This window comes from Micromesistius poutassou (genome assembly GCF_964030765.1).
Source record: "Micromesistius poutassou genome assembly, chromosome: 5".
NCBI classification, from domain to species: domain Eukaryota; kingdom Metazoa; phylum Chordata; class Actinopteri; order Gadiformes; family Gadidae; genus Micromesistius; species Micromesistius poutassou.
In genome coordinates this window covers 1,464,263-1,489,061 of record NC_140275.1, presented here as the reverse complement: position 1 = coordinate 1,489,061, position 24,799 = coordinate 1,464,263, and the positions used below count along the sequence as shown (strand labels likewise).

Sequence of the window (24,799 nt, the reverse complement as noted above, 5' to 3'; positions counted from 1 at the left end):
GAGATCAGGTGGGCTGTGTGATCCCTGATGCGTCCTCTCTCAACAGCTGCACTCACACTAAGGTCAGGGGTCGAGTCCGGGCCCTGGTGGAGCCCACGTTTGTCCAAATGCCACGCTCCACGCTCTGGAACGGCCTACCACTCCACACTCTGGAACGGCCTACCACTCCTCACTCTGAACGGCCTACCACTCCACACTCTGGAACGGCCTACCACTTCACACTCTGGAACGGCCTACCACTCCACATCGGCTCTGCCCCGTCCCGCGTTTAAAAAAACACCTCAAAACATTCCTCTTCACTCATTTGACCCCTAACCCCCCCTTCCTAACACTCTCCCCTTTTTCGTCAAGCGACCTTGGGTATCGTGAAAGGCGCTATAAAATAAATAACCAAGTCGTTATTATTGTCATTATTGTTGTTGTGTCGCAGCCCCGCCCGTGTTCATCAAGACTCCGCCGGCGTACGTGGAGGTCCTGCTGGGCGACTCGCTCACGCTGAGCTGCGGCGCCCACGGCAACCCGCGGCCCACCGTGGTCTGGCACAAGGACGAGACCCCCATTGTGAGGCACGAGAAGATCAAGGTAGGGGGCGCGACCGACGGGGGGGGTCGACTGTGTTACACAAACAGTCTGCGTGGATCGATCGCTCAGCAGCTTCTGCAAAAGACTCAAGACTCACCTGTTCAGAGTTCACCTTGACCCTGCATAGCCTCCCCCCCCCCTTACCCCCCCCCCCCACCCCACCCCCTCTCACTTATTGTATGTATATGTACGTCATGGCACTTAATGTACACACTCATTGTATGTCGTACTTGGTTATAGTACTTAGTTGCGTAGCATCTTATCCTAGCTGTCTTTGTTGTGTACGGGGGATGGGTTAACCTAGTGATTATGTAACTTATGTAACTTTTGCTGCCTTTTTGCTGCCTCTTGGCCAGGACTCCCTTGAAAAAGAGGTTTTTAATCTCAACGGGACTTTCCTGGTGAAATAAAGGTTAGATAAAAGCGTCTGCTAAACGCCCTGAATGTAAATGTAAATATTGTCCGTATGCGATTTAGCACGAGAGACTCTGCGGTCTGAACTCGTAGGCTTAGAGTTTATCGTCAGCCAGGTGGGCTGTGAGGCGAGGGCCCTGGGCCCGACGGGGGCCCGATGAAAGCCTTTCTTCTCTCCTTGTTCTCTCCTTGTTCTCTGACTGAACGCCCCTCCCTCTCTCCTCCCTCCCCCCTCCCTCTCTCCTCCCTCCCTCACCCGACCCTCCTCCAGGTGCTCAATGGCTCCTTGTCTTTAACCACGGCCACCAGAGACACCACGGGAGTGTACAAGTGTCACGTGTCCAACACAGAGGGGAACCTGACTCACTACACCCAGCTACAGGTCAAAGGTGAGCGGGCTGAGAGAGAGAGAGAGAGAGCGAGAGAAAGAGAGAGAGAGAGAGAGAGAGAGCGAGAGAGAGAGAGAGAGAGAGAGAGAGAGAGAGAGAGAGAGAGAGAGAGAACGAAATCCCTGCTTAGCTTAGCACGAGTCTCTAGTTTAAGCTGAACTCTCAGGCCTGCAGGGCTTTGAACTTGAAGGGATTACACATGCATGCCCTGATTCATGTCAACACTGACTTTCTATTCTTTGTTTCAAACCAAAAGAAATTGAATTCTTGGTATGATGGAGGATGTTCTGACGCCTCACACGTGGTCAACAGTGCCACCCGGTGGCCTGCACCGGTCATAACAACACTGAGCCGGCCCCGCCCACCCTACATACACATACACATGCACGCACGAGCACACACACACACACACACAGACACACACACACACACACACACACACACACACACACACACACACACACACACACACACACGAACACACACAAACACACACACACACACACGAACACACACACACACACACACACACACACACACACACACACACACACACGGACACACACACACACGCGCACACACACACGAACACACACACACACACACACACACATGAACACGCACACGCGCACACACACACACACACACACACACAAACACACACGAACACACACGAACACACACACACACACGAACACACACACACACACACACACACACGCGCACACACACGAACACACACACACACACACACATGAACACGCACACACACACACACACACACGCACGCGCGCACGCACGCACACACACACACACACACACACACACACACACACACACACACACACACACACACACACACACACACACGAACACACACGAACACACACAAACACAAATACACAAACACACACACAATGAATGAATCACTATCGCTGACGCACATGCAGCCGCACGCACCGGTCGTCTCTGCACTTGCGTGGGGTGATAAAAGGAGATGACTCACACACTCGCTCTCCTGCGTCTGAAACACAAGGTCCTCCAATCATCCTCATCTCCCCGGGGGACACCACGCTCAACATGTCCCAGGATGCAATGCTGCAGTGCCAGGCGGACGCCTTCCCCTCCAACCTCACCTACGAGTGGCTGAAGCACGGCCAGAACGTCTACCACATAGAGTGAGCCCCCCCCCGCACCCCTCAGTCCAAGAATCACTATCGGTTAGGGGTGTAACCATACACTCATTCGTACCGCATTTTTTCGGTACGGTTCGATGCACATTTCATTTCAGTACGTACCGAAAAAAAAAAAATATATATATATACTATTATTATTATTATTTTTTAAGTTTTTATTGATTATCACACACTCTGTGAGTGTCTTGTCTTGTCCTGATGTTTTGTGTCGAGGACCACAATGGAAATAAGTCCTGGACTTTATTGTGTTTTTATCCTCAATTGTATTGGATGCCTTTCCATTTGTGTAAGGCGTTTGTTTGATACAATTTAATAAATCAAATCAAAATCCAATTGTTAAATAAAAATAAAATAATAAAAACTGCTGTTCCGAAATAAACATACCGAACCGTGACTTAAAAACCGAGGTACGTACCGAATCGTGACTTTTGTGTATCGCTACACCCCTAGTATCGATCGCCCGGTCTGCTAAGAGGCAAAATCAATTTATTTTTTTTCGATTTCTTTAAGGCGACTGCATTTGTCGTGAGCCATAGCCACTGTCTTCTAACACTGTAATAAAATGGATTGGATAACAATGAACGATTGCGCCTCCTTCCTCTTCAGATCTCTGAAGACGAGAGTGAAGATCTTGGTGGACGGTACCCTCCTCATCCCTAACCTGATGCCAGAAGACGCCGGGAACTACACCTGCGTCCCGACCAACGGGATCCTGACTCCTCCCTCTGCCTCCGCCCACCTCCAAGTCAAACGTAAGAAGACCCCCCCCCCGGTCAACAATCCCGCCCGACCACTACGGCACACCCCCCCCCCCCCCCCCCCAACAATTCCGTTCAGCTTTCCCTGGACATTGGTGTTAGAATACGTTTTATTTACACAGCGCTTTTCTCCGTGCACTAAATGACACTTTACAACAAGAATAAATACATCAATAAAAACAAAGAAAACATCAAGGGGGGGATATTATGCCACCAGGTGTGAGTGTGATTAGCCAATAGAAGCCGTTTGAAAATCTGCCTTTTCATCACAAGCGGGCGTGTCCACCTAGATGTACGCTGGATAGATCCGTTTACCAGCCCAGTGGACTGTAGCAGATGTTGCTTATCTAATCCATCATACATCTAGGTGGACACGGCCACTTGTGATGTCACTTAAACACAGGCTAAGGCAGATTTCACACCTTTTAAAACACTCACAGCACACAAACAAAGGAGCAGAAAGAGAGACAGAGACTCCAGATGCAATACCTTACACTACCAACAGCCTGGACCCGTCGAATGGTATTTGACCGCCATGTCTCCCCCTCTCCCTCCCAGACCCTGCGCGGGTGGGCCGCATGTCCAGGCAGACCTTCCTGCCGTCGGGCATGGGCGGGGTCATCGTGTGCCCCGTGCAGGCGGACCCCCCTCTGCTCTACGTCAACTGGACCAAAGACGGGAACAACATAAACGTGGACAATGTATGTAAAAAAAACAAAAAAAAACAAAACATGCACCAATATGTTTGTAGACGGTGAAATCAGCGGAGTTGTTACTAAACACATGTTGTGTCCCTGTTTGGCCCGGTGCAGTTCCCCGGCTGGATGGTGAACTCCGAGGGCTCCGTCTTCATCACCACGGCCAACGACAACGCCGTGGGCATGTACACCTGCACCGCCTACAACAGCTACGGCACCATGGGCCGGTCGGACCCCACCCAGGTCATCTTAAAGGTACGGTCACTCCTCGTACTCCACCTCCTATAAGAGCTAGGCCACCTGATCTGATGCCTCTCTGGGGAGCTTATGAACAACACTAAGGACAATGTGGATCATAGCGATACAAAAGATATAAGATACAAAATGATAAGGGATGGTTTTTTTTGAGTGCCGAAACTAAATGTTATTCTGATTCTATTATTGGGATATTAATATTGTTAATATTGCGATACGATCACGTTTTGTTGTGCGCTGTTGTTCGATTTTGTGTGGTTTAACGTGTGAGTTGGGGTTTTACAGGTCAGTCTGTATCCGTCAATGTTGTTGAGCACAAAAGTAGTCGATGCATATTGACCATTGGCGACATTCTAGCGCCCTCTGCAGGACGGTACCATTAATGCTTCCACTAAGATTACATTCAGTGGATTATTCTAAGCCAGTTTTACATTGGTTTGCAATATTTAAAATATTGTCTTTTTCCACATAACGCATCCACTCGCATGAATCAGTTTTCTCCCCCACCCCTAAAAAAAAAACCACATGCTCTGTCCAGGACCCCCCTGCCTTCAGAGTGACCCCCCGGGCCGAGTACCTGCAGGAGGTGGGCCGGGATCTGCTCATCCCCTGTGAGGCTAAAGGGGACCCCGTCCCCAACATCACCTGGAGCAAGGTGGGTTCAGAGAACACCTACGTGCACTTTTCTCAACACTCCCCACACACACCGACGGTGGTGTCAACCACGCAGGGCGATCGCAGTCAGGGTGAGGAGGTTTCTCGTCTCAGTGACACCTCGACACCTCGACGGCTAGGAGGAGCCGGGGATCAAACTAGCGACCTTCCGGTTACGCGTCAACTGCTCCACCTCCTGAGCCACTGCCTCTCTTCATCCACTCACTACTGTCCTACTGCACCACCACGGGACGTCCGCCCTCACACCACCTAACGTCTGCTGTGGTCCCCAGATCGGACCGCTCCCACGCTCCCCCTACATGGTGCTGGCCAACGGCTCCCTGCTGCTGCAGCCCCTGAGCAAGGACCACCACGGGGGCTGGGAGTGCCTGGCCACCAACCACGTGGCCACGGTCAGCGCGGGCACCCTGGTCATGGCGCTGGGTGAGTGGGACGGACCGCCCGACCGCGGCTCGGCCGCTGACTCAGTGAGAAACAACCAAGTCAAACCTGGGGAGCAGCGCCATCTTGTGGTGGAACTGTGGTTATTTTGTCTTTTTTTGCCCGCATGCCAAATTCCGGGATTTAGATCTATCCTGGGAACAAGACGAATCTGAGAGCTCAGGTTTTGTTTAAGCTGGTATTTGCGTCCGGCTCATCTCCTGTTCAGACCCACGCCTGTTCAGACCCATCACAATCATTCATCTAATGTGGGTGCGGGTTTAATAGGATGAATGTACAGTGGAGCGCCCCTATGGGAGCGACGTTGATGTCACACGTTTCGTTGCTCTGATTGGTTGTAGGTCTGTTTCCGTTGATGAAGCCCCTTGGAAATCAAAAGTTAACGAGGGGTTACAGACTAATAAGCATTTATGAATGGGTCTGACGATGTATTTTCTACTGCAGTTATTTACTCCATTCAAACATATGTGAACAAACAAGTTTCTCAAGAATAAAACTGAGCCAATCTATCCAGAGGATTTATCTCTATAAACCGTTTATTCTCCTCCACTTTTAAAACTGAAGGTTAATGAGAAAAAGTACTTCATCCAGGTTTTAATTACTGCCTTTAAATCAGAATCCAAACACAGTTGATTTGTGAGGTCTGTGGTTCGGTTTTTGTTTTTTTGACAGATTTATTTACTGTTTCATTTGCCAAATTCATGTTCTGTCCTTGGATCCATTCCAAAGTGTTACCGAGTCTAGACAAACCTCTTGTTTGTTTGTCCCCTCAGGCACCAGCCCCCATGCAGTCACCTCTGTCTCCGTCACGGCTGAGATGAACCAGGCCAACGTCTCCTGGACGGCCGGCTTCGACGGGGGATTCTCCCAGAAGTTCACCGTCTGGTCCGTAGTTTCCCCCCATAAGTCCGCCCCCACAAATTAAACAAGACAACTTTGCCCTTGCAATTCTGTCATTGTCCTTTCATTGACGTTTCCCGTATCCTCCCTCCTCTACCAGGGTGAAGCAGGCGTCCAGAGGCAAACACGAATGGGCCTCGTTGCCCGTGCCCACCTCCAAGGACAACCTGTTGGTGACCGGCCTGCTGGCCGCCACCAACTACCAGTTCAGCGTCCTGCCCCAAAACAAGCTGGGCTCCGGGCCCTTCAGTGAGATCGTCTCGGTGCGGACCCAAGGTCGGTGCCGCAGCGAGACACGACCCCTACGCCTCTGTCTCAGTCTGTAGCCTCTGTGTGTTGAACCTCACGCGTGACCTCACCTCCAGTCTCTCCCGCCGCAGCGGTGCCGACGGAAGCCCCCCTGGTGGTCCTCACCCTGCCCCCGCTGGACCCGCCCACCCTCCTCCTGGCCAACCGGACGGAGCAGGGCGTGCTGCTGCAGTGGGCGCCCCCGGAGGCCCCGGCCGCGCCCCTGACGGGCTACGTGCTGCAGGCGCGCCGGGGGCAGGGCCAGTGGCTGGTCCTCAGCAGCGACGTGGGAGCCAGCCAGACGGACATGCTGGTGCAAGGCCTGCTCAGGGTTAGCTCTTGTTTATTGCAACACACACACGCGCACACACACACACACACACACGCACACACGTGCGCGCGTGTTTCATCATTCATCGTTTTCATCCGTCTGCCTTTTTTTTTTTTCATTTCCTTTATTCTAGAATGGATACTGACCTCGCTAATGGGTATTGTGTTTGGTTGTAGAGGTTTAATCCTTCATACCTCTCTCTCTCTCTCTCTCTCTCTCTCTCTCTCTCTCTGCCGTCTTTCTCGTGCAGGACTCCAGTTATGACCTGAGGCTTTTGTCTCAAAGTCTGAAGATCCTTAGCGTGCCCAGTGAGTCTGTCAACGTGTCGACCGCAGGTAAAGGGTTTACAACAGCACCAAACAATGTCAACAAACACACTTCCTTTCATCAAGGGCCAGCCTTTAATATAGGGCTGTATGTTTATACAAACATACAAACATAACATTGGTTAGTTTTTATATATATATATATATATATATATATATATATATATATATATATATATAGCCTATATTTATATTTGTTTATATATATATCGTTTTTTATATATATATTTATAAATATTTATATAGGCCTATATATTTTTGTGAAATTGTGAAATGTGTATCTAGACTTGTGATAATTATTTACACAAATTATACTAACAAAAAAATATATATATATATATATACTTTTTTTTATTATATATATATATAGTAAAATAGAAAAAAGTATAAAAATTTAGATTCATACGTTTTTGGGTAATAATTGTTTATATATAAATCTATATAAATCTATATATATATATTTAGAATCAGTAGAATACAAATGGGTGGGCTTCTTCTGACTCACAGGGATGGAGATGTACCCGATACGGGCCAGCTTCCTGGAGTACGTTCCCCAGTCGCTGTTGGCCGGAGTGGTCGGGGGAGTGTGCTTCCTGTTCATGGCCATCGTCCTGGCCCTGGTGACCGCCTGTTTCATGAGCCACCGGAGGCAGAAACGACGCATCAAGAGGAGACACGGTAAAGACAAGAACCATGGAGAAATGTCCCTGTCGCGTTATTGTGTACAACATCATGGTATACAACGGTGTACAATAACAACAAACACTTTGCCTTCCCAGATCTCCACTCGGTCTTCCAGAGGACCACATCTCCAGAGTACGTATCAAGACCAATGTCAAACAAATATCCACCCACGGAAACATTAGCATTGTTTATGTCCACAAAGCCCATGCTCGCTGAAGGTGTTTCTGCCGCTAATCCTCCGATGTCTCTCCTCCTGTGTCACAGATCTCGCCGGCCTCCCAGAAGCCCAGACAGCATCCTCAAGTTGAAGCTCTGCCCCGCGTTGCCCTTCTTTCCCAGCTCGTCCGCCTCGCAGTCGGACCGCTCCACCTTCGACAAAGGCAGCCGCGGGGAGTACCAGGACCAGAAGAAACAGCTCCTGTCCAACGCCTCCCCCCCTCCCCACTACACCCTCTTCGAGAGCCACCTGGGGTGTCAGGCGCCCTCGTCCGCCGGTCTGGAGTCCATCTGCCGGGGTCCAGACGGACGCTTTCTGGTCCAGCCCCTGCCGGAAGGCTCCAGTTCCCCCAGCGATGAGAACATGAAGAACGTCATCGTGCAGTGCAACGGCGGGGCCAGCGGCGCGGGGAGCAACCGGACGTCCTTCAGGGACTCCCCCAAGTCCAGTGTCCTGAGCTCGGAGAAGGACGAGAGGAAAGACTCGCCCCTCACCGTGGACGTGGCCGAGCTTAGCCGGCCTCCCTCCTCTCCGGGCAGAGTGAAGGCCATGGCGAGGAACTTCTCTCGACACGGCTGCTTCTACTCGGACGATGAGCAGGGTTCCGAAGCCCTCCTGGAGAGAGCCAGTTTCTACTCTGACAACAGTGAGATGAGAACCAACGGATCGACGAGGAGGTACTGCCTTCCGGCCAACGCCGATGACCTCCTCCCGGTTCTCGGCAGGAGAGCGTTGGGACTGGAGAGGGACGCGGACCAGCCGAGCCACTCACGCTATCAGCCTATGGAGAGGGAGAGCCAGCTGACCGACGGCAGTACGCTGGTCTCGAGACTTGACAGTGAACTGGAGGAGGACAGTATGGCCAAGTGTCTCAAGCTGGCCAAAGAGAGGGAGGAGATGGAGGAGCAGCTAAAGGCCTACACAGGTAGCCAGAGGACTAAGGGGTGGGCAGGGGGAGATGCTCAGTCTGGTAGGGCCAGCAGTCCTCACAGAGAGGTGCCTGAGTCAGAGGAGGACTCTGTGTGGAAACTACAGGACGTTACCCTCAGACAAAAGCACCGTCCCACGGGCCAGACGAACCGGGTTTCCGACTTCAGGAAGGCCTGCTATTTCGGAAGCACCAGCAGCCCTATGGATAGACTCCCCTCCTCCCACATACAGTGGGACATAAGCCCTGTGACTTCCCCAACCAGCATTGTTCCTGTGCGAAGCCCGCGAGATACCCCAAAGCGAGGACCTTATTCTCCCACCCAGGACGTTCATGAAACTACGGAGGACTCTCTGGCGGATGAATCCTCACACTCCCCGGCCACGCAGAACACATCCCTGCACATGCTCTCGTCTAGCGTTGCCTCAGAAAGCTCATCCATCCTCTGTCTGGGAACGACAAGAAGAGGGAGGTCGCGAAGCCCAGACAGGGAGGCTGATTTAGGCCCCAGAAGGTCCCTGGCTGATGCGGGCTGGACGAATCAGAGGCAGGGGGCTGTGAGGTCCAAAACACCCACAGAGCACTGGGATGCCGGCCACAGAGCTTCTCCTGCAGAGCGAGAGATCAGGTCCCCCCCAGCAGGTCCGCCTGCTCTGCCTTATACGGCTGCTGTTGCACTATACAGTCGGTCGGACGCACTGGACGTCACTGACAGGAAGGAATCTGGTTCCTCACATTATTTGTCTTCATCCTATGAACACAGTGAGCGAGGGGCACCGGCCAATCTCAGAGAAGACCACGGAAAGCGTCTGCACCTTAGTTCAGGGTTTAACACCGATTTGGAGAAGGAGGGCGTGAGAGCGCGTTCCCGGAGGAGTGATAAGTGTCTTTTCTCGGAAAGTCCAAGCGTCATTTCTCCGCTCACTATTGTAGAGGAGTGTGAGAGTGACCAGTCGCACTTCTCAGTCCCTAGAATGTCTGATGTCTTCAACGTGAGGCGCTCAGCCTCACCTAGCCAAAAGTCCCTGGTGCAGACAAGTGCCATTCTGGAATATCTCAGCCTTCCAGGTTTCATTGAAATGAGCGTGGATGAACCTGCGGAAGAGAGTGAACTCGCTGACAGCAGCCGGCAAAGTTCACAACTCAAGACTGTGGTGGTTAAGCCAGATGTAGTCCCAAGAAACTGGGAGGTCCATTGTAAGGACAGCGTGGAAACAAAACCAGTCCACAAGGCGGTGTCGTTTGTGGATGACGTACGGCCTGTGAGTGCGGCAGAGGCAAGCTTAGATGTAAATAGGAAGCCTGACTTTAGATACTCAAGTCATTCGGAAGTCAGGGATTCATCACTCAAGGGGCGAACTTTGGGTAGGTCTAAATCACAATCGCCCAATCCGGAAAAAACGAGCAAACAGCTGTACTATGAGAAATCGCAGCTTATCTTTGGGAGAAGAACCAAAAGCCCAGAGTGGCCGCAGTCTAGGCTCGCCTCCAGTTCACACACGTTGTTGAATGCAGCTAAAGGTGTGGCAGATATCGTCTCAAGGCACTCACAGAGCTTTGTAGAAGGCTATCATTCTGTCCCAAAACCACCTGAAAGACATTCTATCCCTGTACAACCTGAAAGACAGGCAGCCCCAGAACCACCTGAAAGGTACTCTATTCCGTTACCACGTGAAAGGCATGCTGTCCCAGAACCGCCAGAAAGATACTCTATTCCATTACCACATGATAGACATGTGGTTCCAGAACCACCAGAACGGTACTCTATCCCCTTACCACATGATAGACATGTGGTTCCGGAACCACCTGAAAGACATTCTTCCAAGAGAATCAACAGCAACAATATCGCATCGCGAATCTGTCAAGCCCCTGTGCCGTTCCTCAAGAAGTCATTGAGCATAGGCCCCTGTAGGACTCTTTCAGGCATGGGACACCCTAGTCCCTTCTTAAAGAAATCCATCAGTTTACAAAGATGGGAACACTTTGAGAGCCCGATGGCGTACATCTCGGAGAGGTGTTACTGGGACGAGTTCCCCCACCCTGACGTCCGACTCAAGTCCTGTAGTCTGGGTCGCACTCCATCCTACCTTCATCGACCGGGCCCCACCTGGACGGAGTACATTCCACCCAGGCGCCCGAGCTTTGAGAACCTGGAAAGGCTTCACCCCTCCCAAAGACCTCCAGCGAACTCTCCCTACCTCAACTACCCCATGTACCCTCCCAGATCCGCCTCGGTCCACGCCAGGATGGAGCCCTCAGATCCCCGCAGGCATACTACGGTTTTCCCAGAGGTCTCCAGGTGGCCTGTCTCGTACCAGGAGAACCCGAGGGCCGCTCCGCTCAAATACGTCCCCATGACCTCCCCCATCCCGCCGCCGCAGCCGCCGTACAGACACTTCCCCAGAGGGGAACCGGTGCGAGCCATCGACCCCAGGATGGGCCCCCCTCGCTCCTTCCTACCCAGAGGCAACAGCTGGCCCTCGCCACACCTCGCCCCCCTGCCAGCGGGGCAGGCCGACGGCCAGCGAGAGGCGGTCGAGCGGCCGCCGGCGAGGGCAGGGGAGCCTGAGTATCGGGAGGCACGGGAGGGGGGCCGGACCAGCTACGCCAGCCAAAGCAGCGGCAGGGGTAGCGCCGGCTTCCTCCGCCAGTCCCTGTCCATCACGCCCACGCTGCTCAGCTCCCCGGAGACCACGGAGGAGAGCGAGCGACCCCGAGCTCCGACGGACCGCCGCGAGAGGAGAGCGAAAAGGTGAAGCGGCGCCGCACCTCGGACCCATAGCTGCAGACCTCTCTGGGGGGGGTCTTCCTCGGCTGAAGGGTTTCCGTTTATGTTGCCATGGTTTTCTTGCATTAACCACACTCGTCTCTCTTTTCAGTTTTTCAGACTCATTTGTCGTGTCGTTTTTGTCATTTTCTGCCCTGTTCTCACCAACCTGTTGTGTTGTGTCTGTCGTTAGAAGGAACACGTCAGTAGATGAGAGTTATGAGTGGGACTCTGTGGATCCCGGTGCGGATGCCGAGGTTCTGGAGGCCATGAGCTGCGATCGGTCCCCGCTGGGGGCAGGCACCGGCGGGGGGGTGTTCAGCTACGATCAGACTCATGGCCCCCGGGACCAGAAAAGACAAGGTGAGCGTCAACCTGCCAGTGATGCCGGCTGTTTGTTAATGAGCCGCTCCCCTCATTCCGCATGTGAGTGTCGTGCTTCATGGTTAGCTGCCGCATGTCCCGCTGTGCCGTGGTTGGTTGTGAACATTGTACGTGGTCGTGCCCCATCCATGCATCACGTGTCGCTCACCCCTCCCCCAGGCCCTCCATCCTCACTCAGCCCGCCAGCTTCGGACCCGCGTGGCCCCTTAAGTGAGGCGCGCTTCAAGGCCCTCCGCCTGGAGTACCAGGAGTACATGCAGGCTCTGGAGACCACCGCTTCCCGCCAGGCCCGCCTCACCCCCGACCCCGAGTCAGACTCTGACTCCGGCTCCGCCCTGCTGTAGCATCCTGGTCCGTCCCGTCCCCCCGCCTGATCCTCCCTCTCACCCCTCTCACCCCTCTCACCCCTCTCACCCCTCTCTCCTTGCACGTCTTCCCTGTGTCCCCGTGCATGTTATATTTACATCGTTGTTGTATCAGTGACTTTGTGGATATCAAGTGAAGGCGTAAGGATGGTTTGAATGGTGCTTATTGGATCACAGGCGTTTCCTTATTGAGTTGACTCATGTGGGTTTCTCTCTGTTTCACAGGGACTTCTGAAAAACCAACCAAATAGCCATTGTTTCATAGCACAGAAGACAACCGCGGTGCAGGACTTCACATCTCATCCCAGCTATTTGTAACTTGTGACCTTTTTATACTGCCTTTTTTACTGATGAAATCAAAACTATATTACCTCTAATTTATGCTTTGTTACTGACAAAGTCCAAGTTATTCTTTCGATCTACAAGATGCATTTCTACACCTCACTGCGATCATCGATCGCGATGCAACGGTGTGAAAGAATGTATCAGTATTTTTCACCCACGGTATTAGTCTCCGATGCCTTTAGATTTATATTTGATTTCATGTTTTACAAGAAGCTGGCAGCATTGTTTCTTGTGCCATTTGGTCCACATTGACAATCATATACAGAGGGCCCTTTAAGAAAGACAAGTCCACAACCTAAACTGAATTTCAAACAGTATGCTTTTTAAAAGCACTTAGGTGCATTTCTGTATCTCTGAAAAATTAAGTTTTTTGTGTAAAATGAATTGATCAAACTTAAAATATTGTAAAATAACTGCATCTGCAATGATGTATGTGTTTCTGATCTAATGACAGTGGACATATTTTGTTATTAACGTTTGAAGTTGAATATGATACACAATAAGATAAAACTATTTGGCAATGAAATAGTCATTCACAATTTGATCTTCAAAAATACACGGTAATTATAATTTTACGATTTTACCAATATAGTCTTTTAACCCTCTGTGACCTCTTCCCACATTAATTAAACGGTCCCATAGAAATACATAACACCTGTATTATTTTTTAATTGTTAAAGAATGTACAAATGTTTATACCCGGGCCCTGTAGACACCCTATGTACAGATATGTGTTTATCCTGACGTCAACTCTGCCTGTAAATATTCAGCAATTTGTCAGAAGAGAAAACATTATTTTATTCCATCTTAACCGTACTCATTTAAACAAAATATGAAACTTGAAAATTGGAACGATTCCTTCTGAAACATATGGGGAATATTATGGCCTTACCTTTTAATAAACATAAAGAGGCAACAGTCAATTGAAGAATGATTCTAACAGGAAACCATATTATTTGAATGTTTATGATAACGTTTTGATACATTTGCATGATTGATGGTTTATTGTGGATTTCCATGTATTTATTGCGATGGTTTAAGGAGGCAAACAATGTTTACAATGTACTCTACTGTTCAAAGAAAACACTGTAAGAATATGTTTGGTTGAGTTTTTGAAGTCTCCATCATAACTTGAATGATTTTGTAGCCCCTCCCCCTATGCCTTTTTATTATTTGCGATGACAAAAATGTACATTTGAAGCCTACTTTATTTGGTGGACTTCAGTGACCAGGAGTGATTTTGTTAAATGAAATACATTCTTTTATATACTGTTCAGGAATACATTTTTACATTGTACTGATCCACCAAGAGAAGTTCACTTGGAGCAGATGTTTCTAGTTATGCATATTTTGGCTGTTTTGTACAAACTGGAAAGTTTTATATTCTGTCACCTGGCTGTTTTGTTATTTTTTGTACATGTTATAGTAAATAAAGTGACTTATATTGAACGCAACAGACTCAGACGTGTTTGTGTGTGAAACATGACAACAAGTGGCTTGATTTTCAACGAAAGCCTTTATACCAATCAGTCATTTCATGAACGTTCACAGGAATATTCTATTTCAACTCTAACATCAAGACGCTAAAGTCATTCTCCACACTACCACGTTGAATCATATTCCAAATAGCCAATAACAATTTGAGTAGCTTGTTGAAAATCCGGGGCTCATCGATGCCATCTGCGCTTGACTTATCTCCCTAAATGCAGGCTTCCCGTCTGAGCTCACTGGGTAGACATGCGCAGCACGTGCTTCACCATGTTTCCGATGCCATCGAAGATGTAATGGTAGTGGTACTCCGTCTCCCACATGAAGGTAGGGGTGCTGACTACCTTGTTCTTCTCGTCCACATAGGCCTCGTGATGCAGCTATAGTCAAGGTCAACGCAGGAACTATGAGATACGGTATATTGTGAGATATATATTTCTGAGTGCAGAAAATGCACAGCATAACGTTACGAAGCATTTGGCCTTCAAAGCCACACACTATAACTGACGGTTCAACCACGGTTGAATTGAGTCTACTATTGAATTGAGCAATTCACTGATTGAGACAGCGAAAAGTAAGTAGTTCATAGTCGTTTTTCTTTAAAGGTGAATATACCACCAGGTGGGAGTGTGATTAGCCGTTACAAGCCGTTTTGAAAATCTGCCTCTTCTGACATCACAAGTGGGCGTGTCCACCTAGATTAATGACGGATAGATGATTAACGTTTGCTACAGTCCACTGGGTAGGCTGGTAGACTGATCCATCCAGCACACATCTAGTTGGACATGCCCACTTGTGACGTCAGAAGAGGCAGATTTTCAAAACGGCTTGTAACGGCTATTCACACTCACACCTGGTGGTATAATATGTCACCTTTAAGAAATGAGCCCGCCATATTGCTCATGGTCCAGGGCAGGGTCGCAGTAGCACCGGCCACACCAGCCGGATCCCGGGCCAGAAACACTGACTTGGTGGGAAGCCTGCTACTCTGTGGCTGGCAGCGGGCCGCGCCACCACCACCACCTGTCCCTCTAACCCCGACCGAGCCACCGGGCTGCTGACTCAGGAACATTAAGCAGCGCCAGAGACTTGTGTCTGGGGCCGGCTTATTGCAGCCAAGAGCCGCACACAGAGTGTGGGGCCCGAAAAGGGCTGCGTACAAATACCACTGACTTACAAACTTACGGTCGCTCAAGGACATTCAGATTCAGATTCAGATTCAGAGTTTCTTTTATGAGGTTGGTTTGTTTTTAAAGGATATGTATGGCTCACGGACGGTGTGGCGAGCTCCCATGCCCTTCACCGCCTGCACCATGCTGGTGTGGGGCCAATTGCCCCAGCGGGAGTTCTCGTCCTTCTCGTAACCCATGGTCACCTCGATGCCGGGCAGTGCCTTGCAGGCTAGCATGGGCGCCATGCTGGAGAGGCTGGGGGACGAAACACATTCACCGGGAAGGAGGATGAGAAAGAATAAGAAGACGTCTTTCTGGAAACACATTCAGCAACAAGCATTGAGAGTAGTCGTTATGTTAAAAAGGTATTTCACATGGAGCCCCTTTTGGACAACTTGCCTGGGATAACATGTTCCCATGTTATTGCACATTATTACGGCTTACACTTATATTTGCATATCCATTTGATGTTTGTTTTATTAACCCTGAAATCGTAGATAATCCTTGTTATTTTAAATGGTACTGTAGAGTTTGTGTTTTTTTATAATACAAATATATAATTATCCAGGTACATTGATATTTATTATGTGTTACAATACGACTTGGACCAAAGACTTTTTCACTGCTTGCAGTAGAAGGGGACTGCCAACTTCCAGAGCTGGCAGTGGGTATAAAGTCATTACAATCATGCAGTGTCCGCCTAAATACAGAAGACATTAAGCCTGGTTGAGCTAAAGTCTCTTCAGATCCTGGCTCAGAGCTACACTGATTTTTGGGTGAAGTGATTTTGGCTTAGCTGGTTTCCGATCCCTTGTAACATTTCAACAGAAGTACTTTTCCCCAGTAGGATGTCATTGGCAGGCCCTTAGGCACACTGCCCTGCCCGGCTCTCGGTGTGCCCCGGAAACGTTGAAATAACTATCATACCCATGATCCCTGTCTGGCCAGGAGAAGGGCGCTGTAAGGACAGGTGTCTGAAAATCATTTGGTTTGCAGATTTCCTTCATTCATGTTACCAATGGTTGCTAAAATAAATATTTCTTTCACAAAAATGATCAAACAGGATCAATTCCCTAAGGTTATTCCATAATATTCCATAATAATAAATCTGAATTCTGAAAACAATCCACACAACCGAGGAGGTTGTCTCAGGGTAAGTGGGCCTTTGTCAACAATCTTTAAATGTAAAACATCTGCAAAAACAACGAAATACTGTCTCAAACAAATCCTCAGGCCCCACGCACCATAATGGCTGTAGGTTAGAATCCTATCATATTTCTATGGTGAGAATGACCACAGGGCCTACCCGATGGGCTTGCGGTTGCGGTGGAACTCCTTCAGTACTTTGTCCACATCGCTGTGGAGCTTGCAGTCTTTCCCCTCCTTCACAAAGGAAGAGCTGAGGAATGCAAAGCACGGGTCAGCTCGTCGTAATATTAGTACACTGTAGCAAACACTCAAACTTTAGCTTGATATATGCTTTATATATATATAGAGATATATAAAGAGAGAGAGAGAGAGAGAGAGAGAGAGAGAGAGAGAGAGAGAGAGAGAGAGAGAAGAGCGAGAGAGAGAGAAAGAGAGAGAGAGAGAGAGAGAGAGAGAGAGAGAGAGAGAGAGAAAGATTGAAAAAAAATCGTCACCTTTTAACTAAATTTAAATATATTTGCATAACTGCATATGTTTTTACGTAATGAAATAGAGCCAGGGCCTCAGGGGAACCCCTCGTGTCTCACAGGTTCTTGGTGATGCCATGGCCACCGGGGAAGATGATCGCATCAAAGGAGCTGACGTCCAGCCTGGACAGGTCCTGCATTTGCATCTGTCCTTGGCCATGGCTGAAACGCGCAGCCTCCACCATCATGTTCCTACGCAAGGGCCAAAAATAATCATATATACTGTGTTTTGTAATTAATCGAGTACAACATCAACATTTAGATCACTGGAGGTACTACACTCCTTTGTAATATTAGTATTTTTTAGACGTATAATTGTCTATGTGACCTAAAACAAGCGAGGTCTACTGGCCTACCTGTTCTCTCCAGACGCAGGCTGCTTTTTCATGTGGTCGATCACGTTCATCTGCTGCTGGTTGGGGGCGAACATCTGGAAGCGCGCCCCGTTACGGCTCAGGTGATACATAGTGCTGCAAAACAATCGTAGGCCTACTGTTATATTTGGTTAACTATGACGGTAGAACACAGTAACTTGGTAACGGGTACGGTACTCACTATACGGCCTCATGCACATCAGTGCCGTCCCACCAGCCGCATCCTGAGAACACCTGAAGTAGAAGTGGATGTGGTTTAAAAAAATATACAAAATCCCATGGCACCTGATACCAGTCTGCAGCCTACTTCCCATCTTGAGCCAGTACACTCACCACTGCGATGTTGGAGTTCCCCCAGTTGCCGTAGTCTCCTTGGTGCACGAAGCATGCAGGCTGACGTGCGAGCACGTTCAGGGTCTGTTTCGAGAGGATGGCACGGCTGGCGAGCATGGCTGAGCGCTAACTTTTAGAGTTTAAAAGTCTCTGGGTGTAAGGTGGAAGCCTGGAGGCGTTGAATTGCAATGAAGCTAACAGCCTCGACCGGTCGAGGATGTACTTATACCTCTGGCCAGGTGACGTTGCCTCAGCCTATGGCCTCATGGTCCAGACTTTCGAGGATCAGTCATGACTTCTTTGACCAGCTTGACCCGCGACCTTCCTTTACACCTCCCCGCTATTAATCACTTGTTTGGTCCTCCAATTAATTAAAAATGATTAGCTCACCTTTCTTTGGTTGAATTTCTTGCTTCACTATATGCTTTTGTTGCAAAGGTACACCAACAAATAAATGCATATGAAACGTATATGTTTACTAATTAATGTATTACGTCCTCGTTCAATTCTATATTTACTCAAGCGTATTCTGTTATTAATGTCAGACTGCTGGCATGTTCATTGTGAAAATGTGTCATGAGTTCCTACTGATGTCTGGAATGTCTTCCGTCACTGACTAAGAGATCCATTGTGATTGTTGGATATTATCATTCATATCTTCACATTGACATAGCATCTGAAAGCCACTAGAACTTAAGTTTTTAACTTTGTGTTTTACACAGGGTGACACCAGTGGCTGGATGTGGCCTCACTTCTATATGCCCTTTAAAGTCTATTAGATGTAAGGCTCTTACTCGCTTTAATGCCTTGTTCCGTCACCACTGTCTAGACTGCACCTTGAAATACCCGGTTCCACACAAGTGCCAACAGGCTGTGTTAACCGGTTTGATCCGAAGCAACTCCAAGGCACTGTGATCCTTAACATTACAATGTTAAGGATCCTATGGGATTCCTCTTACTTTGCCCCGGTGTAACCATGAATGGCATCTGATGGTGGAATTTGGCATTCACTTTATTGTCCTCTGTCATGTATAATTCAGCAGTCCACCATGTTGTACACTTAAAAACTTTAACACTTTAGAACTATAGGAAGTTTAATTAACAGAATGCAGAAATGGCATCAAATTATAAACATGTCACAAGTATCATTACATTATACACAATTCTAGGCCTTGGTTTTTAACCTCCAATGAGATTCACATTTACCACCCAGGCAGAACTTGAGCCAAATGAATAGATGATTCATTGTGTTGTCACAGGGCAGGTTGACTGCTTCCTTCCGTCATAAAAATGTCATTTTGCGTCGGACAATTCTAGTGAACCATGACCGTATCGGTTATAAAAAAAATACCACACAAACACATCCTTTGTTATTATTACCCCAAAAGTTTATCAAATTGAATCAGCTGTACTATAAAAGAAACAAGACATGCTACAACACCACCAACACGTACAACCTGTCCCGCATCGTCTAAAACATCAGTTCATTTCCTTGTTCCGTCTCAAAACACATCACTGATTAAATAAAACTAAAAAAACATATCTACGGAGAAAAGGGGAAATAAAATGTACAGCACTAGAGACAGCAAAATGAATAAATTAAAATGACCATTAAACGAAATATAGAAATGAGAGTCATTTCAGCAAAGTCAAATCAAGCACACAGCAAGCATATAAAAAAATTCAAAAGTAATTACACTCTTGAATGCTCCAACCGTCCACTAGCACTGTGGCTGACCCGCCCGGCTTCCCAATTTGGCATTGAACTGGCTGTGACTTACTACACCCACTCCATTAACTATGATGGGATGATCCACGTCCACACGGAACTTCACCTACTTTAGTTTTGCTTTACATGTAAGCACCCAATCTCAACCGCAATTTACATGCACATCCCTAAAAAAAAAAAAAAAAAAAAAAAAGCTCCACGGGTGAAAGCAAAAGGAAATGTCAATTAAAACTCTCCGAGATTTCCTGCTGACACTTTTTAAGTTTTCATGCACCCGAGCCTACAATCAATGGACACGTGCGCTCTCTCCGAGCGCGGTGTGTTCATTGCAGACAACGCCAACACCACGTCCACTGGGTAACCGTGGGACCAGGACGCACCGCTCTGCACGGGGCAGCGCCGGTCGGGTCTGAAGAGGCCGGATTTAAACTAAAAGAAAAGCGGTGCTCATAGAGAAGCGTGTGTTAATAAGACAGAACAGACGACTCCGTTGGAGCGCGGTCGGGGGTCGGGGGTCGAGGCGAGAGAGAGAGTTGGAGAGAGCGAGAGAGCGAGAGAGAGAGAGGGGTCGGAGGAGGAGGAGGGCGGGCGCATCACGGCGTGTACGCCGGCGGCGGCTGGAACTGATTGGCAATGTCATAGTCGGCGGGGTAGGTGTCGCTGCTCTCCTCCATCTCCGACAGCAGCTCCAGCGCCTGCTCCTCCTCCTCCGTGGGGTAGTGACGGAGCAGGTTGGCGGCCGTGGCCAGGATGGAGGCCCCGCCGGCGCCCGCCACCAGGTAGAAGCTGATGGCGAAGGTGACGTAGATGAGCGAGCCGTGGTACTTCTTGTGCTGCTGCTGTAGTGACAGGATGAGCTCCGAGGCCCAGTAGCAGAAGCCGATCACCGTGGCGCACTGCAATACTGGAGGTGGACACGAGAGACACACGGAGGAGAGGGACAGTGAGGTCACGGCTTAGGGTTTGGTTGTACAGTGATGCAAATTAAACCATTTGATCTGATTTGGACTGATTCTGCCTTCACACACAATAAACAGAACATGTTAGGAACTGTCTTTAATGTTTTATTAGTTTAACTAAATGTCAATACAGTAGATCGTCAAAATATGACTTACTTAGAGGTCAGATAACTAAAGATTCAACAAAACTCCTGAAAATATCCTATCATGTAGTCTAAGTCGCCCATAAGGCCTTTGTGATTTCTGTCAATATCTGTCAATCAGACCGAGACCGTGGGTGTCATACCTGTGAGGATGTGGGCAAAGGCATATCTGCGTGTGATCTTGAGCGCCGGGTGTTTGGGTCCAAAAACATCTAAAAGGAACGCGGTCAGACTGCACAGAATGCCCAGGAAGCAGAAGGCAGCAATGACCCTCAGCAATAAGATAGTCTGGGGGTTCACACAATAATCTAGAGAGAAAGAAGACAGGAAAGAAACAAGACAAGTTTTGTTTACACCATGTGAAACGGGCCACAGACTTCACACACTTCCCCATCCGGTGTCGCCATGTCACCGGGTTGTGGTTCTTCAAGTTCTCACCATTCAGGAGCTTGGGATCGATATACCCCAAGACGTCTGCTACCCCCAGCTCCTGCCTCGGACAGGTGCCCCCGTGGATCCGGAGCCAGGCCGGCTCCGCCAGGGCGGTGCACAGCGCGGTGATGGAGAGCGCTCCGGGGAGGGCGGACGCCAGGCTGCGCTCCGGCTGCTTGGGCAGCGAGGTGCCGCCTCTCCGCCTCCGGCCGCCGGTGACAGCGGGGCCCGGGGGTGCGTACATGTTCACCCACTTGCCTTGGCGTCTTTCGGGGGGAGTGGAGATACGATTAGCGATGTATCCGGTTAGTACGACGGATGTGATCGTATGGGGGGGCAGTGTACTGTACTTCCTGTACGAAGGCCAGTCCCGAATGACAGACAGCAGATAAAACAGACAGCAGATACAGGGATGACAGTGACTACCGCTGTCGAGACCGAGGATACGAAGCACACGCTTTGTTTGGGAGGCTTGAGGAAATAAACGAAGCGATCGGGGGGTGAGGCGAGGGACAATAGAGCTGCGGGGCCTGCTGTTGTTGTTAGCGCACTAGGCTAACGTTAGCCTCTTCTTGGATGTCAGGTCAGCCGCTTGGAAATCTCCCCGAGAATCAAAAAAATGTGATCTATTGCCCGAGAGAAAACACCCCCGAGTCGAAAGGGCAGTCGTTCCGCGTTTTGTGTCTAAACAAATTCAAACAAAACTTAAAAAACAGCGCAGTGCCTTCCTGTGAGATATGTGTTTTCCTTGTTCAAGCCATTCTTCCTTTCACTCCCACAGCCTCGGCGTCGGATGACCCAGCGGCCGCGCTGCGCTCCAGCGGCCTCTAGCGGCGGGTGCTGGTAGAGCACCACCACGCAACATGCGGCCTCTAGCGGCGAGTACCGGTAGAGCACCACCATTACACCCTGATGCCCTCTGGCGGCGGGTACTGATAGAGCACCATCACGCACCGTGCTGCCCTCTGGCGGCGGGTTCTGGTAGTACTGTACAACAACGCACCGCATGATAGGAGGAGGTCTCTGCACAACATACCTCAACCTGACCATATCTAACTAATGTAACCATAACCATAAACTTAACCATATCTAACAAAAAAAAACAACTAAACTTCACTATCTCTAACCTAATACCTAAAGTTAACCATATCTAAAAAAAAAAATAAAAAAAAATGCCTTAATTACCAAAACCCTAAATTTGACTATCGCAGGAACCACACACTAGTGCAGGAACCACAGACTAGTGCAGGAACCAGGAACCACACTATGGGCCACATTGGGGTTAAACCATTCCAGGCCACAGGGGGCAGAGCTGTGAGTTCGTAACGTTGACTCAGGCCTTTCGAGTTAGAAATATGTAATGGAAGTTTGTACGATGTTACTCAGCCATCAGGAAATAACGGCGATATTTCAGCAAAAGTATTATTATTAGTGTAATTGATTCGGAGACGGGACACTGTTTTCCCGTCCATCAACACCGACCTCACCTCGTTTAGTGGTCGGACGTCAGTCTTGATTCTAGGGGCCGTTTTGCAGCAGCGCGTCTCCAAGTGAAGTTATCTGGTGGTGGTCCACGGCCGTCTGACAGGTGGAGATATGACGGACGCACTGGTGCTCGTTGAGCGGTTCAACGCCCATCCAGACGCTCGCTGCTGGCATGTGGCCTGGAACCCCACGGCCACTCTGATGGCTTCCTGTGGAGGAGACAGGGCCATCAGGATATGGGGAAAGGAAGGTGAGTCAGGAGAGTATATCCTGGGAAAAACAATAATCAATGGTCGGCTTCAACGATCAGCCATCACTGTAGCATCCTATTTAACGCGTTGCATGTTGACGTGTTGACTTCCAGGCGACACCTGGAAGTGCTTGAGTGTGCTTCAGGACGGGCACCAGCGCACCGTGAGGAGGGTCGCCTGGTCTCCATGCGGGACCTACCTCGCCTCGGCCAGCTTCGATGCAACCACATGCATCTGGAAGAAGAAGAATGATGATTTTGAGGTCAGAATAAATGTAGTAGCCTATTTTATAATGCAGAATACTGTGTCGATTTGTGTCCATGGTCTCTCAGTGGTTTTGTTTTCCCGCGACAGTGTTTGACAACTTTGGAAGGACATGAAAATGAGGTCAAGTGTGTGACATGGGCACCGTCAGGAAATCTACTGGCCACATGTAGCCGAGACAAGAGTGTCTGGATCTGGGAAGGTGAGTGCCATCACACACGTGTGTATATCTTTGTTAAATGACTTGCATTGCTGCAGATTTGAAAGTAGTATTCCACATTGTCTCTTACAGTTGACGAGGAGGACGAGTATGAGTGTGTGACTGTGATCAACTCGCACACACAAGATGTCAAACTCGTGGTCTGGCACCCGACACTTGAGGTGGGTCAACAACCACAAACGGGTCAATCTCCTTCGCCTGTTAATCATTGTCTAAAATCCTAAGCATCCTCATTTTCTGAACTCTCTCTCTCTCTCTCTCTCTCTCTCTCTCTCTCTCTCTCTCTCTCTCTCTCTCTCACTACAGCTTCTGGCTTCAGCCAGCTACGACAACAACATATGTGTTTACAAGGAAGAGGACGATGACTGGGAGTGCAAGGCCACCTTGGAGGGACACACCTCCACCGTCTGGAGTTTGACCTTTGACCCAATGGGAAAGAGGATGGCGTCGTGCAGTGACGACCGGACCGTAAAGATCTGGAAGTGTCAGAACCTAGAGGGACCGGGTGCGCTGAGTATATGCTCCCTAGTGGAAGATGGCTCTGAGGCGTTTTTGATGGAGCTTGTACTAACATGTCATTTCCATGTGTTGTGTACAGGAGACATGTCTTGGAAGTGCGTGTGCACTTTGTCAGGGTTCCATGAGCGGGCAGTGTACGATATTGCCTGGTAAGCCCCCCACTCTATCCATTCTCCAATAGATCACGTGGTTATTTTAGGATGGCAAAAGGATTCGGGGTAGCAAGGGGGGGAACGGTAAGGGGAGTAACAAGGTCAACTAGTCGTTAAAAACAAACACTCCTTGTGTTCAGGTGTCGTTTAACCGGTGCCCTGGTGACTGCCTGCGGCGACGACGGCGTGCGCGTGTTCAAGGAGGACCCGACCGCGGACGCCGACGAGCCCGTCTTCTCCCTGGCGGCCCACGTCAGCAAGGCCCACAGCCAGGACGTGAACTGCGTGGCCTGGAACCCCAAGGAGGCGGGCGTGCTGGCGACCTGCAGCGACAACGGAGAGATAGCGGTCTGGAAGTACCAGGCGGACCACGAATGAGTGGATGCAGCACTGCTGCTGTTGGCAGCACGTCCAGCCCCAGTGTGAAGACGTGCTGTAGTAGTGTCTCATGCAGTGAATATGATCAGTGTTGTAGCACCAGATGGGATGTGACCCACATTAACTTGCCAAGTGTTTTGATGCTGCTTATAGCATATTGTGATGCAATTGTGTGCACTTTTCTGTAAGCAAATGTTTTTTATAAAATTAACACACATTATACCAATAATAAAACTGAACAGATTAAATGATTTAGAGTCCATTGGTGCAATTTATATACA

General features: G+C 49.3%; 4 protein-coding genes across 4 annotated transcripts in view; 2 read left to right on the top strand and 2 right to left on the bottom strand.

Annotated features, from left to right (window-relative positions):
- igsf9b (immunoglobulin superfamily, member 9b) overlaps positions 1-12,920 on the top strand; it is a gene marked incomplete at its 5' end in the record, with an annotated part of 16,065 nt that extends 3,145 nt beyond the window's left edge. Inside the window, 19 exons of the mRNA XM_084468888.1 lie at positions 431-582; positions 1,268-1,385; positions 2,422-2,563; positions 3,188-3,333; positions 3,898-4,040; positions 4,152-4,292; positions 4,831-4,947; positions 5,240-5,390; positions 6,182-6,293; positions 6,409-6,584; positions 6,689-6,927; positions 7,178-7,262; positions 7,761-7,931; positions 8,033-8,069; positions 8,202-10,733; positions 10,896-11,834; positions 12,043-12,212; positions 12,393-12,584; positions 12,824-12,920. Coding sequence (XP_084325014.1) covers positions 431-582; positions 1,268-1,385; positions 2,422-2,563; positions 3,188-3,333; positions 3,898-4,040; positions 4,152-4,292; positions 4,831-4,947; positions 5,240-5,390; positions 6,182-6,293; positions 6,409-6,584; positions 6,689-6,927; positions 7,178-7,262; positions 7,761-7,931; positions 8,033-8,069; positions 8,202-10,733; positions 10,896-11,834; positions 12,043-12,212; positions 12,393-12,577 — 5,756 coding nt within the window. The 3' untranslated portion in view covers positions 12,578-12,584; positions 12,824-12,920. The remainder of the gene's footprint in view (positions 1-430; positions 583-1,267; positions 1,386-2,421; positions 2,564-3,187; positions 3,334-3,897; positions 4,041-4,151; positions 4,293-4,830; positions 4,948-5,239; positions 5,391-6,181; positions 6,294-6,408; positions 6,585-6,688; positions 6,928-7,177; positions 7,263-7,760; positions 7,932-8,032; positions 8,070-8,201; positions 10,734-10,895; positions 11,835-12,042; positions 12,213-12,392; positions 12,585-12,823) is intronic.
- A 1,747-nt stretch (positions 12,921-14,667) lies between these two features.
- gatd3l (glutamine amidotransferase class 1 domain containing 3, like) lies at positions 14,668-18,103 on the bottom strand (the record flags this gene model as incomplete). The annotated part of the gene is made up of 7 exons (XM_084468887.1): positions 14,668-14,811; positions 15,708-15,858; positions 16,910-17,002; positions 17,340-17,471; positions 17,636-17,749; positions 17,835-17,887; positions 17,987-18,103. The coding sequence occupies 7 exons, from the start codon at positions 18,101-18,103 to the stop codon at positions 14,668-14,670; spliced, it is 804 nt and encodes a 267-aa protein (XP_084325013.1).
- Positions 18,104-19,002: 899 nt separating this feature from the next.
- On the bottom strand, positions 19,003-22,826 carry tmem127 (transmembrane protein 127). Its single transcript, XM_084467996.1, has 4 exons — positions 22,737-22,826; positions 21,256-21,515; positions 20,961-21,125; positions 19,003-20,619 (listed from the first exon to the last, which is right to left on the bottom strand). Exons 2-4 carry the CDS (start codon positions 21,491-21,493, stop codon positions 20,309-20,311), a joined length of 714 nt encoding a protein of 237 aa, XP_084324122.1. The 5' UTR covers positions 21,494-21,515; positions 22,737-22,826; the 3' UTR covers positions 19,003-20,308.
- Positions 22,586-24,769, top strand: ciao1 (cytosolic iron-sulfur assembly component 1). Its single transcript, XM_084467995.1, has 7 exons — positions 22,586-22,984; positions 23,099-23,247; positions 23,340-23,451; positions 23,542-23,630; positions 23,776-23,974; positions 24,068-24,137; positions 24,281-24,769. Exons 1-7 carry the CDS (start codon positions 22,846-22,848, stop codon positions 24,516-24,518), a joined length of 996 nt encoding a protein of 331 aa, XP_084324121.1. The 5' UTR covers positions 22,586-22,845; the 3' UTR covers positions 24,519-24,769.
- Positions 24,770-24,799: the final 30 nt, after the last annotated feature.